The following is a 14,344-nucleotide window of genomic DNA, read 5'->3' as shown; positions in this document are numbered from 1 at the left end:
TAATGTAAAGTCAAGAAGAAAAACAGAGTGAAGGAGGGTGAGAGAGATGGAGTGACTGATGGTTAAAGAGAGGTAGAGAGACTAACAGAAGACCAGGAAGAAAAAAGGGTGACTTTGGATGTGATACAGATTCAAATAATCTCAAATACCAGAAAAAAAAAAAAGGAATTTCCTATTTTTAGGGTTGTCAACTCACCCCGGTTTTCCTGGGACTTCCCTGGTTTGAGAACTGAAAATTTTATCTCCCTGGACCTATCCCAGTCCGGGGCACCCTGACATGATTGGCCATTCTTCCTGTCCTGGTAAAATATGCCTGGTAAAATACCCAAGTTACTAGGAGGAACTTGTGGGGAGAGGGGCAGGCACAAAAAACTTTAGAGTTAAAAAAACTGTGGGTGTGAAAGTAGTTATTGTGATGTTTGCCCACCTTTTACCATTGTCATCATCATCACTTGGGGACATTTTTGTTAAAAGCCTTCTGGATGATGATCCTACCTAGAATGAGAAAACAGCTTGAAGCTTCCATTTCATTTTCCTTTACTGGAGGCTCTGGAGCTCCGCAGACCTGAATGGGGGTGGAAATCAGTGGTAGATGTGAAAATTGGAAAACCGATTGAAATTAAAAATCAGAGTTGACAGCATGGTGCTCTTACCTGCTGGAGTAAATTGATAAAGATGGATCTTCTTAAGCTCCTTGGAAGGCCAATGTCATAAAGAACCACTGCAGTCAGTATTTGTTTTAGGCTCTAAAGTGGAAACTCCCACATGTTAGTTGGAGGTTGCCAGTGAAGCAGCCGCACAGGATGTGGAAGGCAAACAATTGTGTTTTGAAAGGTAAAACAAGCTCCTTACCTTCCTGCAGTTACAAGTTTTTTTGAATGATTCTGGCCCCTTCCACCGTGTTCAGTGCCTTAGCAACTTGGAATGAACATACTTTTGATTAAAAAAAAAATTTTTTTTTTTTGAGATGGAGTCTCGTTCCATAGCCCAGGCTGGAGTGCAATGGCATCGTCCTGGCTCACTGCAACCTCCATCTCCCGGGTTTGAATGATTCTCCTGCCTCAGCCTCCTGGGTAGCTGGGAATATGAGCACATGCCATCACGCACCCAGCTAATTTTTGCATTTTTAGTAGAGATGGGATTTCAGTCATAAGCCAGTGAGCCAGACCTAGAATGAACATTCTTAATCTCTCTCTGAAGTTCCCCTCATCCAGTGATACAATCTTTTACTTAACTCACATTCCTCGAGAGATATTTAAATTCAGCTGCCCAAAAAGGAATTAAGCTCCTTAGGATCCTTTGAGACTTAATAGCCTCTGGGTGTGTTGCATATGGGTTCTCTGATTCAGTTCCTTTAGGGTATGGCTCTTACCTGAGTGACATGGAAATCAATCTCTTTGTCTTTATATTGATTCAGGAGCCAGGGCACCTGGCCCAGGGCATATTCGCAGAAGTCTTCCCGATGCAGCAGCAGGCTCACCGTGGGCCCGTGGGCCTTAACGATGCTCAAAGTCTGTATAGGCAGCAAACAAATACTGTTTCTGAAACTTCCTTAATGCTTTTCATAGGTTTTCAGAGTACCAAGAGCTTTAGGTATGCCCCAAAACTTGCCTCATTGCTTTTAGCCAAGAAATAGTTCTTTAAATTCTTTAAAATCTTTAAAAAATATTCAGGTAAAGATCACTGCATGGGACATAGCTGTATTTGTATTTACATCAGTATTTATACTGATACCCATTTCAATACTTGCCCTTCTCTCCTATCTTTTTATTTTATTGTAGTTTTTTGAAACAGAGTCTCATTCTGTTGCCTAGGCTGGAGGGCAGTGGTACGATCTCAGCTCACTGCAACCTCTGCCTCCCAGGTTCAAGCAATTCTCCTGCCTCAGCCTCCCCAGTAGCTGGGATTACAGGCGCCCACCACCATGCCTGGCTAAATTTTGTAATACCAGATTTGATTTTATTTTTTTGAGATGGAACTCTATTTTTTAAAACCTCTTTCTAACAGTTGCTTTCTTTCAGTATATTAAGCAATATCGAATTTACCTCATCTTAAAGAATCTTCATTGATTCTACCTCACTTTGATCCCAACTATTACCCCCACCTGATTCTGTTTCTCTTTCCTCCCCTTGGAGCAAAGCTTTTTGAAGGTATGGTCTCTCTCTCTCTTTTCTTTTTTGAGATCGAGTCTCTGTAGCGCAGGCTGGAGTGCAGTGGTGTGATCTTGGCTCACTGCAATGTCCACCTCTCGGGTTCAAGCAATTACCCTGCCTCAGCCTCCTGAGTAGCTGGGAATGCAGGGGCACACCACCGCGCCTAGCTAATTTTTTCTATTTTAGTAGAGAAAGGGTTTCACCATGTTGGCAAGGATGGTCTTGAGCTCCTGACCTCGTGATCCGCCTGCTTCGGCCTCCCAAAGTGCTGAGATTACAGATGTGAGCCACCGTGCCTGGCAGAGGTAAGGTCCTTATTTGCTATCTCTACTTCTAAGCTCCCATTCACCTCTCAATCCACTATAATCTCGCTACCATTCTGTGTGGAAAATCAACAACTTCCAGAGTATGAAATACATAAATGTGATAAATTCTAATTATAAAAAAGTAGAAATCACAAATGTTTTGATGATGAAGAAGAGATAGTACCATAGTGCCCACGGTAAACACTGTTTGGTATATTTTAGTATATTTTTTATTTATTTGACTTACTGGTATATTTTAGTATATGTTTTATTTATTTGACTTTTTCCTATTTTTTCTATGAATTTTAATTTCTTAAAAACTGACTTCATTCTTACAGAGTTCTGTATTCTGCCTTTTCTAGCTAATGTCTGATAATTTTTTTGTACCCACTAAATTTTACAACAAATCATCTCAAAACTTAGTGACTAATGGCAACTATCATTTATTTCATTAAAGACTATGTTTTAGTTGAGTGGTTCTTCCACTACGCATTTCCAAGTAATGAACTCTTGTGAAGAGTTCCTTCTTTCCTTCCTTCCTTCCCTCCCTCCCTCCCTCCCTCCCTCCCTTCCTTCCTTCCTTCCTTCCTTCCTTCCTTCCTTCCTTCCTTCCTTCCTTCTTTCCTTCCTTCCTTTCTCTTTCTTTTCCCTTTCCTTTCCTCCTTTTTTTCTGTCTGTCTTGCTCTGTCACCAGGCTGGAGTGCAGTGGCATTATCTCAGCTCACTGCAACCTCTGCCTCCTAGGTTCAAGCGATTCTTGTGCCTCAGCCTCCTGAGTAGCTGGGATTACAGGTACATGCCACAACACCCAGCTAATTTTTGTATTTTGAGTAGAGATGGGGTTTCACCATGTTGGCCACGATGGTCTTGATCTCCTGACCTTGTGATCTGCCCACCTTGGACTCCCAAAGTGCTGGGATTACAGGCATGAGCCACCATGACTGGCCTAATGCTACCCTATTTTCAACCTCTGCCTCAGTAAGTTTTAGTCCCTCTGTAGGGAATGCATCTTCCCTGTGGTGAGCAGCTTCATGGGCTGCAAGGATCAGTTCCAATGCTGCAGCTCACCAGGGCAGTTAAGTGCTTCTCCCTCTGTGCCCCCTTATCACTTTGTGTTCCTTCTTTTCACTTGCCTGGCTCTTCCTGGGGGAAGCAAGGAGAGTAGTCATTACACAGTTGGATTGAATTTGTTTTCCAGGTGCCTTGAAGAAAATACTTTGCTACAGGGTGTTTTTAAAGTTCCATGTTGTTAACATTTAACTACCCCAGGATGTTAAAAAATAAGTGCCTTAATAGTTTCAAGTGTTGAAAAGAATCTAAACTAGAGAGAGTTGCCAAGTGTTCAACCTTTTATAATAAATCAATGAAGAGACCTAAATAGGATGTCATTTAGCCTGCCTAAAAAAACTATAGTAATTAAGCAAGATAAAGGGAATACACTTTTAAAACAAGATACATGTGAATGCACTTTGTAACCTATTCTCTACAAGGACAAGGCACTGCAGTATTTTGAGCAGCCAAGTATATTCTTTAGATGTTATTTTATTTAATCATGATATTCATAAACACAGTAAGCATCTGTGGACTGCTATTTTTCCTCATTAGTGACTCAGCTCAAATATGAGCTTTAATATATAAAATGTGAACTATCTAACTTTCTGTTTTTGTTTTTTTTTAACTCATTTTATCTTATTTATTGTTCTTTCTACATATGGAAATGTCACTTTCATGAGTGTGGGATTTTGGTTTATTTATTTACTGCTATAACCTCAGCATATGGAACAGTGTTTGCCATGTCATGGGGATTCAATAAACATTAACTGAAAGAATAAATATGTAGTAATTTGAAATAGATGGAAAAAAAGAAAAAATTGATAAATCTCATAAAATACAACCAATGGTTTCCAAAAAAACTGAGCCTAATTATCAAGTCACAAAGAAAAGAGAAATTTTAACGAGCATGTAGGGACATCCAGTCTGAGGCATCCTGAGGCCCACTCACCTGCATGGGTGAGGCCAAGGGGACCCACTTCTCCATTATATACCGGAACAGCATGAAGATCTTGTCAGACAGTCGGTTGGCATCCAATCTGGGATAGGGAAAATCTCTCCAGTGGTTGATATACTTGTAAATGGCTTTGCTAAATTTCTCAAGGGCTGCATTTAAAACACACAACCACAGACTGAGAAAAATATAAAGGTGGACAGACTATAAAATAATTCGAGAAGTGAGTGCTGATGATTAGTAAATATGTAGTAGTTTCTATATGATCTTATGACTGCATCACATACACATACAAAAAGTGCTCAGCCACAATAATGAAATGCAAATTAAAAGCATAATGAGATACTACTACATGCTACCCAGAATGTCTAAAATTTAAGACAGTCAATGGCAAGTGTTAGCAAGACAAAGATGCAGCTGGTATTCTCAGATACTGGTGGTAGAAGTGTGAATTGGTGCAAGTACTTTGGAGAATGCCTTGACACTATCTAACAAAGCTGAATATGCATTCCATTCGACCTAACTATTCCAGTATTATGTATATAGCCATTAGATATGTGTACATATGAGCACCAAAAACTTATACAAGAATATGTTTGTATGTGCTTTTTGTTTTGGTAATAGCCAAAACAGAATATAGGCTAAATATCTGCTAATAGGTAGAATTCTATTACATTCCATAGACAGGTCCTGATCTCCTACTTCTTGACCTAAGTGGTGGCCACATGGACAAGTTCACTTTGAAATAACTCATCAACACGTATACTTCTGATTTGCATGATTTTATGTGTCTGTGTTTTACTTTAATAAAATTAAGAAATCTTAGGCCTGCTAAAATAGCATTTGGAACACAAATCCACATATATTTGCATGATATGCATAAAATAATATTTTTTTTCTTCAGCCCTCATGTGGCACTCATTTTGTTAGATAATAAAGAAAAGTCACTAGTCCATTCTTCAGGGACACCTCACATTCACAAAATACTCTGGAAAAGACCCTGCGCACGTTAGGTGTACAGCTGGCCATTTGTTGGCTCATTCAGTCTCTCCAAACTCCTTATGATTTCCTTGAGAATCTCCTGCTACATTTTATCATAATTTATTTCTTGGTGTGTGTGTGTGTGTGTGTGTGTGTGTGTGTGTGTTTCTACCTGACCTGTAAGTAACCTGAAGAAAGGGATGATGTCTTGCTGGTACATGATATGTGAAGCAGCCAGCACAATGTCTGCTAATTTACTGATGGATCAAATGACTAGGTATGGATGAATGGCTGGATGGCTGAATAGCTGGCTGGCTGGATAGCTACTCAATTTGATATCTTTTCTTTAGTGGCAGTCAGGCAAAAAGTTCCTTTAAAACCAGAGGGCACTTAGATAATTTTATAGCACAGAGAATTCCCTTAGCAATGTCCATGAGTATTTCCAGTTTTATTTACGTTTACATTCTTGGTTGTTAATATTAAAAGGAGAAATTCTGTTAGAAGCTCCAAAGTTTATTTGCAGGAACAGTGTTAGCTATGATAATAAGCAGGAATAGTAAAAAGTATTGAAACTGGGTTAAGTCTGGTATAGCTGCACAGGTTCCTCAGTCAGACTGTCATAGTTGACAGTCTTAGCTCTGCCATGTACTGGCTGTGTGACCTGAGGCAAGGTGTTGAAACTTTCTAAGCCCAATGTTCTCACTTGTAAAATGGTGGGAAAAAATGCTTCCCATCTAATGTGGTTGCTGTGAGGGTTAAATGGAATAGTAATCTTAAAATATCCAGGGCAGTGTCTAGGCACATAGCAAGTTCTCAATATATATCAGATAAGGGTATTACTTTGATTTCAGAACTAGAGGAAATGGGAAAAAATGGAATAGAAGAGTCTTGGTGGATTGGTAAAGAAGACATTCCTGACAGTGTGGGCTTTTAAATTACAAAATAGTAGTGTTAAGTGGAAAGGAATGTAGCAATCACTTCTTCTGATGATTTTAGATGTGAGACCAGGGCTGAGGGAAGGGTAGTGTCGCCTGATGGCTCAGTGGCTGGCAGAGACAAGAGACCAAGTCTCCAGTTTCATCCAAGAAACCTCCCTGTACACTGCAAATGCTGCTTCCTACTAATCCCAGGCCATGTTCTTCTCTGCGGACTCTTGATATCTGTGACATATTTCAGTTTGGGGTAGAAGAGTTTATGACCATAGTTCACTTGCCTATTTTTCTTGATTTTGTGATTGCTTGTATTTTGGTTACTTGTCATTATGACAATATTACATTATAATCAGATGCCAAAATTTAACCTCCCCTGAGAGCTGGTAAGTACTGACAACCATTGCCAAGAAAGTGTCGTCCAATTAGGGAAGGAGGTCAGTTGAAATGGAAGTTGTGCAGGGCAGTGAAGATGTCGACTGGGTGGTCCTATTGACCTGGGTTTGAATGCCACCTCTGTATCTCATCGACCATGCCATCATTTTGGGAAAATTCCTTACTTTTCTTGAACCTTGGTGTCTCATCTATACAATGGGCAAATAGCACTTATCTCACAGAATTGCTGTGAGGATTGAGTGAGATAATTCCCTGCTGAGGGCTTTCCATGTGGTAGGCGCTCAGTAATTGGTAGCTATTATTATTCCAAAGGATAAGATTGGACTTAAAGAGGAAACAAGACTTTTGGTCAATTTATAAGACAGTTCATTGTCCGGTTTTAAGCAAAGAGGAAATCATCGGAATACTCACCAATACAGAAAGTTCCCTTCATCCTTTCATCCTCAGCCATCCTGAGCATGGTTTGCATGGCAAGCAGGGTCATCATCATGAAAGGAATACTCTGGGACACTGCAGTGAGGGGCAGAGGGGAGAGAGGTGTTATTTACCTTCTCACATTTGGGGTTCTATGACTCCAAATCAACAAGAAGCATTTCAGGGCTGTGTGGAGGAGGCAGATGAGGTGTAGTAGAAAGATGTTTCTGTAATTCCCCCATCTACACCCCACCTTAATACCAGGTTGTAGCTAGATAATCAAGGAGGGTCTGGTTGAAAATAAGGTTTTAGCTACACAGCCACCTGTACCTGATGTTAAGTGGCAATTATTTGGAAGGCAGCTATGCTCACCACTATACCATGGATGCTGCCGGCAATTGCTTATTTAGATAATTAATTTATTAATGTCAATCTTTTTCACTAGTTCTTTCCTGTGTCCCTAAAGTAGATGTAAACATATGTAACAGGTGTTCCTATATATCTATTAAATAAAGTAGTGTAGAAATAAATGATAGAAATCCCTATTTCACATAAATGTTCGGTGGTTTGTAGGGTACACCTTATAGAAAATGTGATTCTGCAAATACAAAGCTGGATAAAGGAGAAGGTGAGGATGGGAGAGAGTCTGGCCAAATTCAGAGCAGTCTGGGCTAGTGGCTGGGCAGCAGATTCATCCATGCTCATTTTGAACAGCTGCCCACATCCCTCTATCAATATTTCTTGGTACAGAAGAAGGTAGAGATGTGATAGGCACTCAGTAAGTGGTAGCTTCTTCTACCATTTGCTCCCATTTAGGTTTTAAAAAATTAAGAGTTGTCATTTCCCGGGGAAAATGTGTATAATATTCTCCTATACCATAGCTGATTGTCAATTCAGCCAGGGCAAGCACAACGAATTCATTTGGTAGCTCTAAGATCCTGAAGTTATTTTGTACTTCATACATCACAGAGTTGAAATCATGTGCAGCAAGAGACACCAAAACCTCACCAGCTAGCATTCTGATTTCTCGGAGAATCTGAGGAGAAAAAGAAAAATAACAATAACAACTAGAAAAAGAGCAGAGTCAGTCTACAGACGGAAACTAGTCAACATAATATTTATGTATGCATTAATTTAGTTTTAAAATTGTAGATTCAGGGTACATGTGCAGATTGGTCACCTGATTCAATCGTGTAATGGTGAGGACCCGAGGCTCAAACAGTGAACATTGTACCTGATGGGTAATTTTTCAACCCTCACTATTCTTCCCACCTTCTCTTCTTTTGGAGTCTGTGAAAAACATCTACTGACCTCCCAAATCTGCAAGAACCCTATTAAAACCAGTTTTTTTAAGTGCAGTCAAGTTACCAATTCTTTCCCAGCTACTGACACCTACCAAGAATCATTTGATGTGGTTCTGAAACAGTCCTGTTCTCCCTTTGTCCCTCACAATATCTGCAGATATACTATTTATGTTCCTCTAGCGTAGGGACAAAGGGAGACCAGGCTGTTACAAAACCATGGTGAGAGACTCTTGGTAAGTGTCAGTAATTGGGAAAGCACAAAGAAAAATGCAAGTGATTTGTGGTCCTGGCAACAGTGTAGAAAAGCTTACTGATGTCCACATAGGTGCAGTTGGGTCACTTAAAGACCCTTTTGCTGGCCCTGATGCTGATTCACCATCATGAACCAAACTTACATTGGTGTCTCTCATGTCCTTAGAAGCATAATAAATCAACTGATGGACAATTGCATCATCCAGGATGTCAGTATTCTGGATAACAGAAGTGAGATGACTGTAGATGTCTTCCTGTGAACAAACAAAGGCATGCACAGAAATTTGGGTTGCAAAAAGAAAGGAATCAAATGAAGTTCTAATGAATTACAACATTAAAGTAAGCAATATATCTTTAGTACACAATGGATTTTATATTATATATCTTAATTAAGGCTTTCTCTCTCTCTTTTTTTTTTTGAGATGTAGTTTTGCTCTTTTTCGCCTCGCAAGGCTGGAGTGCATGGCATGATCTGGGCTCACTGAAACCTCCACCTCCTGGGTTCAAGTGATTCCTCTGCCTAGCCTCCTGAGTGGCTGGGATTACAGGTGTGTGCCACCACGCCTGACTAAATTTTATATTTTTAGTAGAGATGGATTTTACCATCTCTTGGCTGGCTGATCTTGAATTCCTGACCTCAAGTGATCTACCTGCCTCGGCCTCCAAAAGTGCTGGGATTACAGGCATGAGCCACTGTGCCTGGACTTAACTGAGACTTTTTGAACATAACATGCACCTTTAGGAGTCAAAGGCTACAGAGTAAAGTTAATTCTAAAAACTATTTTAACTTGGCTTTATTTCTATGTCAAGATCTAGTTGAAGGCCAGGGTAGGCTACCTGACGTAGTCATGTTTTTTGAAAAGCACTCAGGGGGATGGAAATGCCTGTCAACCTAATTGCTGCCCTTACTACCAGGGAGTGAGTGTGGTACTAGGGAACATACTTTTAACTCCCCAAGAGGCTGCTAAACTATAAAACTGGGTCCTAGGGAAATTTACAGGCCCTTGTTTCATTTATGCCTCTGCAGACAGAAAGTTGTGGAAAACCTTTTAGACAGGGCCTCCAGTTGTGTGACTTGACTAGATGCCGTGTGTGAGGGCTTTTGTAAATCTTTTAGGTGGCTACATGTCCTCTGAAAGATGAAAGAGAGACTGGTCTTCTGAAATCTTCAACAGCTTCAACAAGCACCTCCAGCCACTGCACCCATGCTTAAGTTATTAAATAGCATCCTTTGCATTCCTCCTCAGGGCTGGTCTTTGGGAAATTTGAGAATAACACATAGTTTTTCTTTGCTTTCTTCCCTGTATTTTCCAGGCCTGCCTAACTATCTCTGAGTCCTTTTCTTGCTCCATTTGCTTTCTCTGCGGTCTGCAGGCCTTGTTTTCCGGCAAGGCTAACATTTATGGAGCTTGTACCACATTCCTGGAACTGTGCCAGATTCATTATCTGAAGGATTTTATTAATGCTCACAAGTCCCTGTGTTAGATACCACAAATATATTCATTTTATAGATGAGGAAATTGAGTCCCAGTGAGCTTAATGTAGTTAGTGTTACATACTGATGCTATACTTTGAAACCAATAGTCTGAATTTTAGCTAGTGCCTTAACCTCTTGGTTATGCTGGCTATTATTATTCTCTAACTTGACTCACCATAACATAATTAGGAAGTGCTTGTTAAAAATATGTATTCTCGGTTGGGCATGGTGGCTCACGCCCATAATCCCAGCACTTTGGGAGGCACAGGCACACACACACACACACACACACACACACACACACACATTTTTTTTTTTTTTCCTGATCCCCTTACTGGAAATTCCCCTTCAGTGCTTCTGAGATCCAGAAGTTATTCTCCGAATGATCCCCAATGCTTAATGAATAGTGTTATTTGGGAAAGGTGACTCCTACTGAAAGATTAATGTAATGATTTTCAAGCATACCTAAATGCTTGGATCACTTCCATGAGCTTTAAATGTTCAAGCTTTCCACAGACTGATTCAGTCAGGCCCTGGTAGTAGGGCCTGGGTGTTGGTATCTTCCCAAAACTCTCTAAGGGATTCTAATATGTAGTCAGGGTTCAGAACCACTGAATTAAGAGATAAAGGTATAGGCACTGCCCTTCGCAAGGAGACAACACTGAATAATGATTAGGAGCACTTTCTAGAGTCAGATGGGCTTGCTTTTGGATGTAGTCCTGCTGTTCTTAGTTGGGCAAGTCATGTAGTTTCTGTGTGCTTAATTTTTTCTCAGTTATCAAGTGGAAATAGCAATACCTACCTGATAGAATTGTTCTGAGGAGTGAATATTATACAATAAACTGTTGTTTGGAAAATATCTAGCATTCTACTTCCTAGGTAAGTGTTCAATGAAGGGCAGTTATTTCTTTTATTTTATAAAAGGTGGTTGAAGTGTGAAAAGCCTTCAATTCTTAGATAAACTTATAGCTGTGAAATAGCATTATAGACAAGCAGGGGAGAGCTTTTGCGATGTTTGTAACAATCCTCAAATTATAAAGGAAAACACTCTCATCCACGTTTGTCTGACATACACCTTTCAACGTCTACTGGTATAAAGTTTTAATTGCTGTTTTCTAGACATAGATGCTGTGATTCTTGAAATGCTAAATATCATTGTTTAAACATGACAATGACATACATGACAATGACAATCATTACAACTACATTTACTGAAAAATTTAGTGCCATATAACAAGTGAGAGAAAAACGAGAAAGTTGAGATGAAGAAAATATATACAAAATGTTGCAACAACAGGGCTGAAAAAGGGAAAGAGATTTTTCTCTATTTTCCTTACCTTGTTAACATTATCTTCCATTAGCATGCCAAGAGTGAGATTAATATCCCGAAACATCTCTAAAATGTATAGAAAAATAAGAATTAAAATGTGTGCTGAAATGCCCTCCTGTTAATTATTTTATGATCGACACAGAAAGTTCATTCATTCATCTGTCCTCTATCTCTTTCTCTCTCTTCATTGACAGCTAGCTCTTTCATGGCAGGAAATGTTTTGTTCATATCCATGACACAATTGAAAATAGCAGATGCTCAGTTATTATTTTTTTTTGAAATCTGAGTTAAATGTGAAAGGGAAGATAAAAGATGCTGGATTTCTATTTATCCCTCAAGGCAAATGGGCATTGCCTTAGAAATTCTCTCTTGCGGGGTTTAGCTCTACGAGTCAATGAGCTGAATTTCTCACTTCTGACTTGAGCATTAGAAGGCAAGGGTGCAATATAGCTGTTTGTGTTTCACTCCTCTTCCCCTCAGTACCTCTCCCATCCCCTTTTTCCACACTCTCTTCAACTCCATCTATTCTCCTGTGCCTGCCAACTCCCTCTTTTGGTTCCATCCTTATGAAGGGCTCCTGTTTTCTGATAATGACCTAAATGTGTTTGATTTGCATTTTCTAGGAATATATGTTTTTGAATAATGCACTCTAGAAAACAGGAAAAAAAACTGAGTCAAAGGAATTGAGCAATTTCAAGCTACGTGGCAAGTTGGTAAGAGAAACGCTTGTGGAGATGAAGATTTCTCATGAACTTCCAAGCCAAACGACATACTCCTTTAGAGCAATCTTTGTGGCAAAGCAGAAAGGCAGCCATACCTGGAAATTGGGGAAAATACTTCCAAAAGACTTTTGTAGTATTTAGAATTAAATAACAAATGGCCTTTCTTTGCTATGTAGCCACTTTCTCCTCAGGTAGACTATACATTGTACAGCACAACCGTCTCCTAGGCTTCTAGTTTGTATTGGTCCTTCACAGTCAGCATGATTGTATTATGTATTTAGCATACCATTTCATAAATCCTTTGAGGTACACAGACCTCCCACTATGACATACCACCCCCAGCCATCATATATGCTTATAATTCCATAGACACAAAACACAGGGCAGAGCCTTGACTCCTAAGGATCTGATGATGCTTACCTATGGATTCCTTTGTACTGAGTGTCATGTCTTAGCTGTTTCAGGGTCTCTAAAAGATAGCACCTAAGTATTAGAAATAGTAAGCCTAAAAAAATCAAAGAGGCAGGTTGACAAGTTTCTCATATAAGGTTCACATAAGCCTCTCTAAATGAAAGTCCCTCCTCCGCTTGACTGGCACAATGATCTGGGAGCTTCCAGCGATGGGCTTGATGTCAAGGTTGATGCTGTATTCTACCACTATGGCATTTTCTCGAGTCTGAGCTCCTGCTAACCAACAAAATGGCTGCATCTCACCAAATATTGTCCCTTTGGTGACCAGAGTACTTGGGAAAGAAGTAATTAGAGACTGGGACTCAAACCATTGTTGTAGACTGAAGGCATTCCTCTCCTTAAACTTGGGTCCATTGACCACAAATTCAGGAATGGTTTTCAGCGGTCACTTCACTGGTCTGATGTTGGGAAAGCATTTATGGTGATCTCGTTGATTGTTATACTTGGTGAAAGTCAGTCACATGAACTGAGCATGCTCAGTGGACTGGAATGCACTTCAGGGGCAGTTGGATGGAATGTCCAACTGACGGCAGGAAAGCAAAGCCCTCTCTACCTCCCTCTCCATTAATTCGTCACTGGCATGTTCAGGATCTTGGCCCCTCACTCCTGTCTCAGGCTTTTTCTCTGTGTCCATGCTTTCTTTTTATTTTCAAGTTTTTTAAAAATCTAGACCAATTTTCCATAATGTTTTCAACTTTTCTAGCATAAAATGAAATCTGATCTCCAACTCTAAATCTAAATCTCCAACTCTAAATCTTCAATATATATCCAGTCTCTGTGTGAATATGGAGGATGATAGAGAATGGGAAGAGGGCACTGCTAGTCTATAGGGCTAAATGTCAAAGGGGTTGAGAAGGAGAGCTCATGACAATTTTCATCTGCTGCTGCTTTTTTGGCTATCTTAACTTCATTAGCGAAGCTTATTCCAGATTCAAAGGTCAAGTGCTTCCAACTAAACCTTTGAATTCATCATTCTTTTCATAGATATTTTGCGCTGTATCAAAGAGGTCCTCAACATTTTCTCCTTCCCAAGTCAGCATCACTTTCAGAGTTTTGTCTGCAATTGACTTATCATGGGATTTACTTGGTATCCTTATTTAAAATGTGAATGTCCAGGCTCCACTTAGATCCAATAAATTAGAATGAGGGGGCAGCAATCTGTATTTTAAATGTGTACCCCTGTTGATTCTTATGTTCACTAACTTGAAAAGCACTAACCTAGATCCTTGCCTATTCATAGTGGATCAGTAAATAGCAGTTAACTGAAGAGTGTTCATTGTGGTTGGGTAAGGAGCTCTTCCCCATTATCATGACTCACTCACTGAAGAATAGGCCAAGATTGGTGAGTCAGGGAGGTACTGGGGTGATTAGAGGCAGCCTGAAATTCTTAACATAGGGACAAAAAGATGTTAGAAATTATGGGCTCCTAGAATCTTAAAGAACAATATATAGCCGAATCAATAATAAGAAAGCCATTTGTGGCACATGGAATACTATGCAGCCATAAGAAACGATGAGTTCGTGTCCTTTGTAGGGACGTGGATGAATCTGGCAACCATCATTCTCAGCAAACTGACACAAGAACAGAAAATCAAACACCACATG

The 14,344-nt window shown here is 39.9% G+C and overlaps 1 protein-coding gene across 7 annotated transcripts in view; it reads right to left on the bottom strand.

The window, feature by feature from the left end:
• Window positions 1-13,194, bottom strand: part of MROH2B (maestro heat like repeat family member 2B) — a 67,540-nt gene extending 54,346 nt beyond the window's left edge. For all 7 annotated transcript variants that reach the window (XM_035291623.3, XM_035291625.3, XM_035291624.3 and 4 more), the window contains exons 1-9: window positions 12,689-13,194; window positions 11,554-11,612; window positions 8,883-8,993; window positions 8,060-8,219; window positions 7,181-7,279; window positions 4,461-4,615; window positions 1,373-1,513; window positions 654-746; window positions 496-565 (exon numbers count right to left, since the gene is read on the bottom strand). In XM_035291623.3, the coding sequence (XP_035147514.1) occupies window positions 496-565; window positions 654-746; window positions 1,373-1,513; window positions 4,461-4,615; window positions 7,181-7,279; window positions 8,060-8,219; window positions 8,883-8,993; window positions 11,554-11,612; window positions 12,689-12,716 (916 nt within the window). In that variant the 5' untranslated portion in view covers window positions 12,717-13,194. The remainder of the gene's footprint in view (window positions 1-495; window positions 566-653; window positions 747-1,372; window positions 1,514-4,460; window positions 4,616-7,180; window positions 7,280-8,059; window positions 8,220-8,882; window positions 8,994-11,553; window positions 11,613-12,688) is intronic.
• Between the last annotated feature and the right edge of the window lie 1,150 nt (window positions 13,195-14,344).

This window comes from Callithrix jacchus, chromosome 2 (genome assembly GCF_049354715.1).
Source record: "Callithrix jacchus isolate 240 chromosome 2, calJac240_pri, whole genome shotgun sequence".
NCBI lineage: Eukaryota > Metazoa > Chordata > Mammalia > Primates > Cebidae > Callithrix > Callithrix jacchus.
Note: the sequence above shows the minus strand (reverse complement) of the source record. Positions and strands in the feature narration are given on the sequence as shown.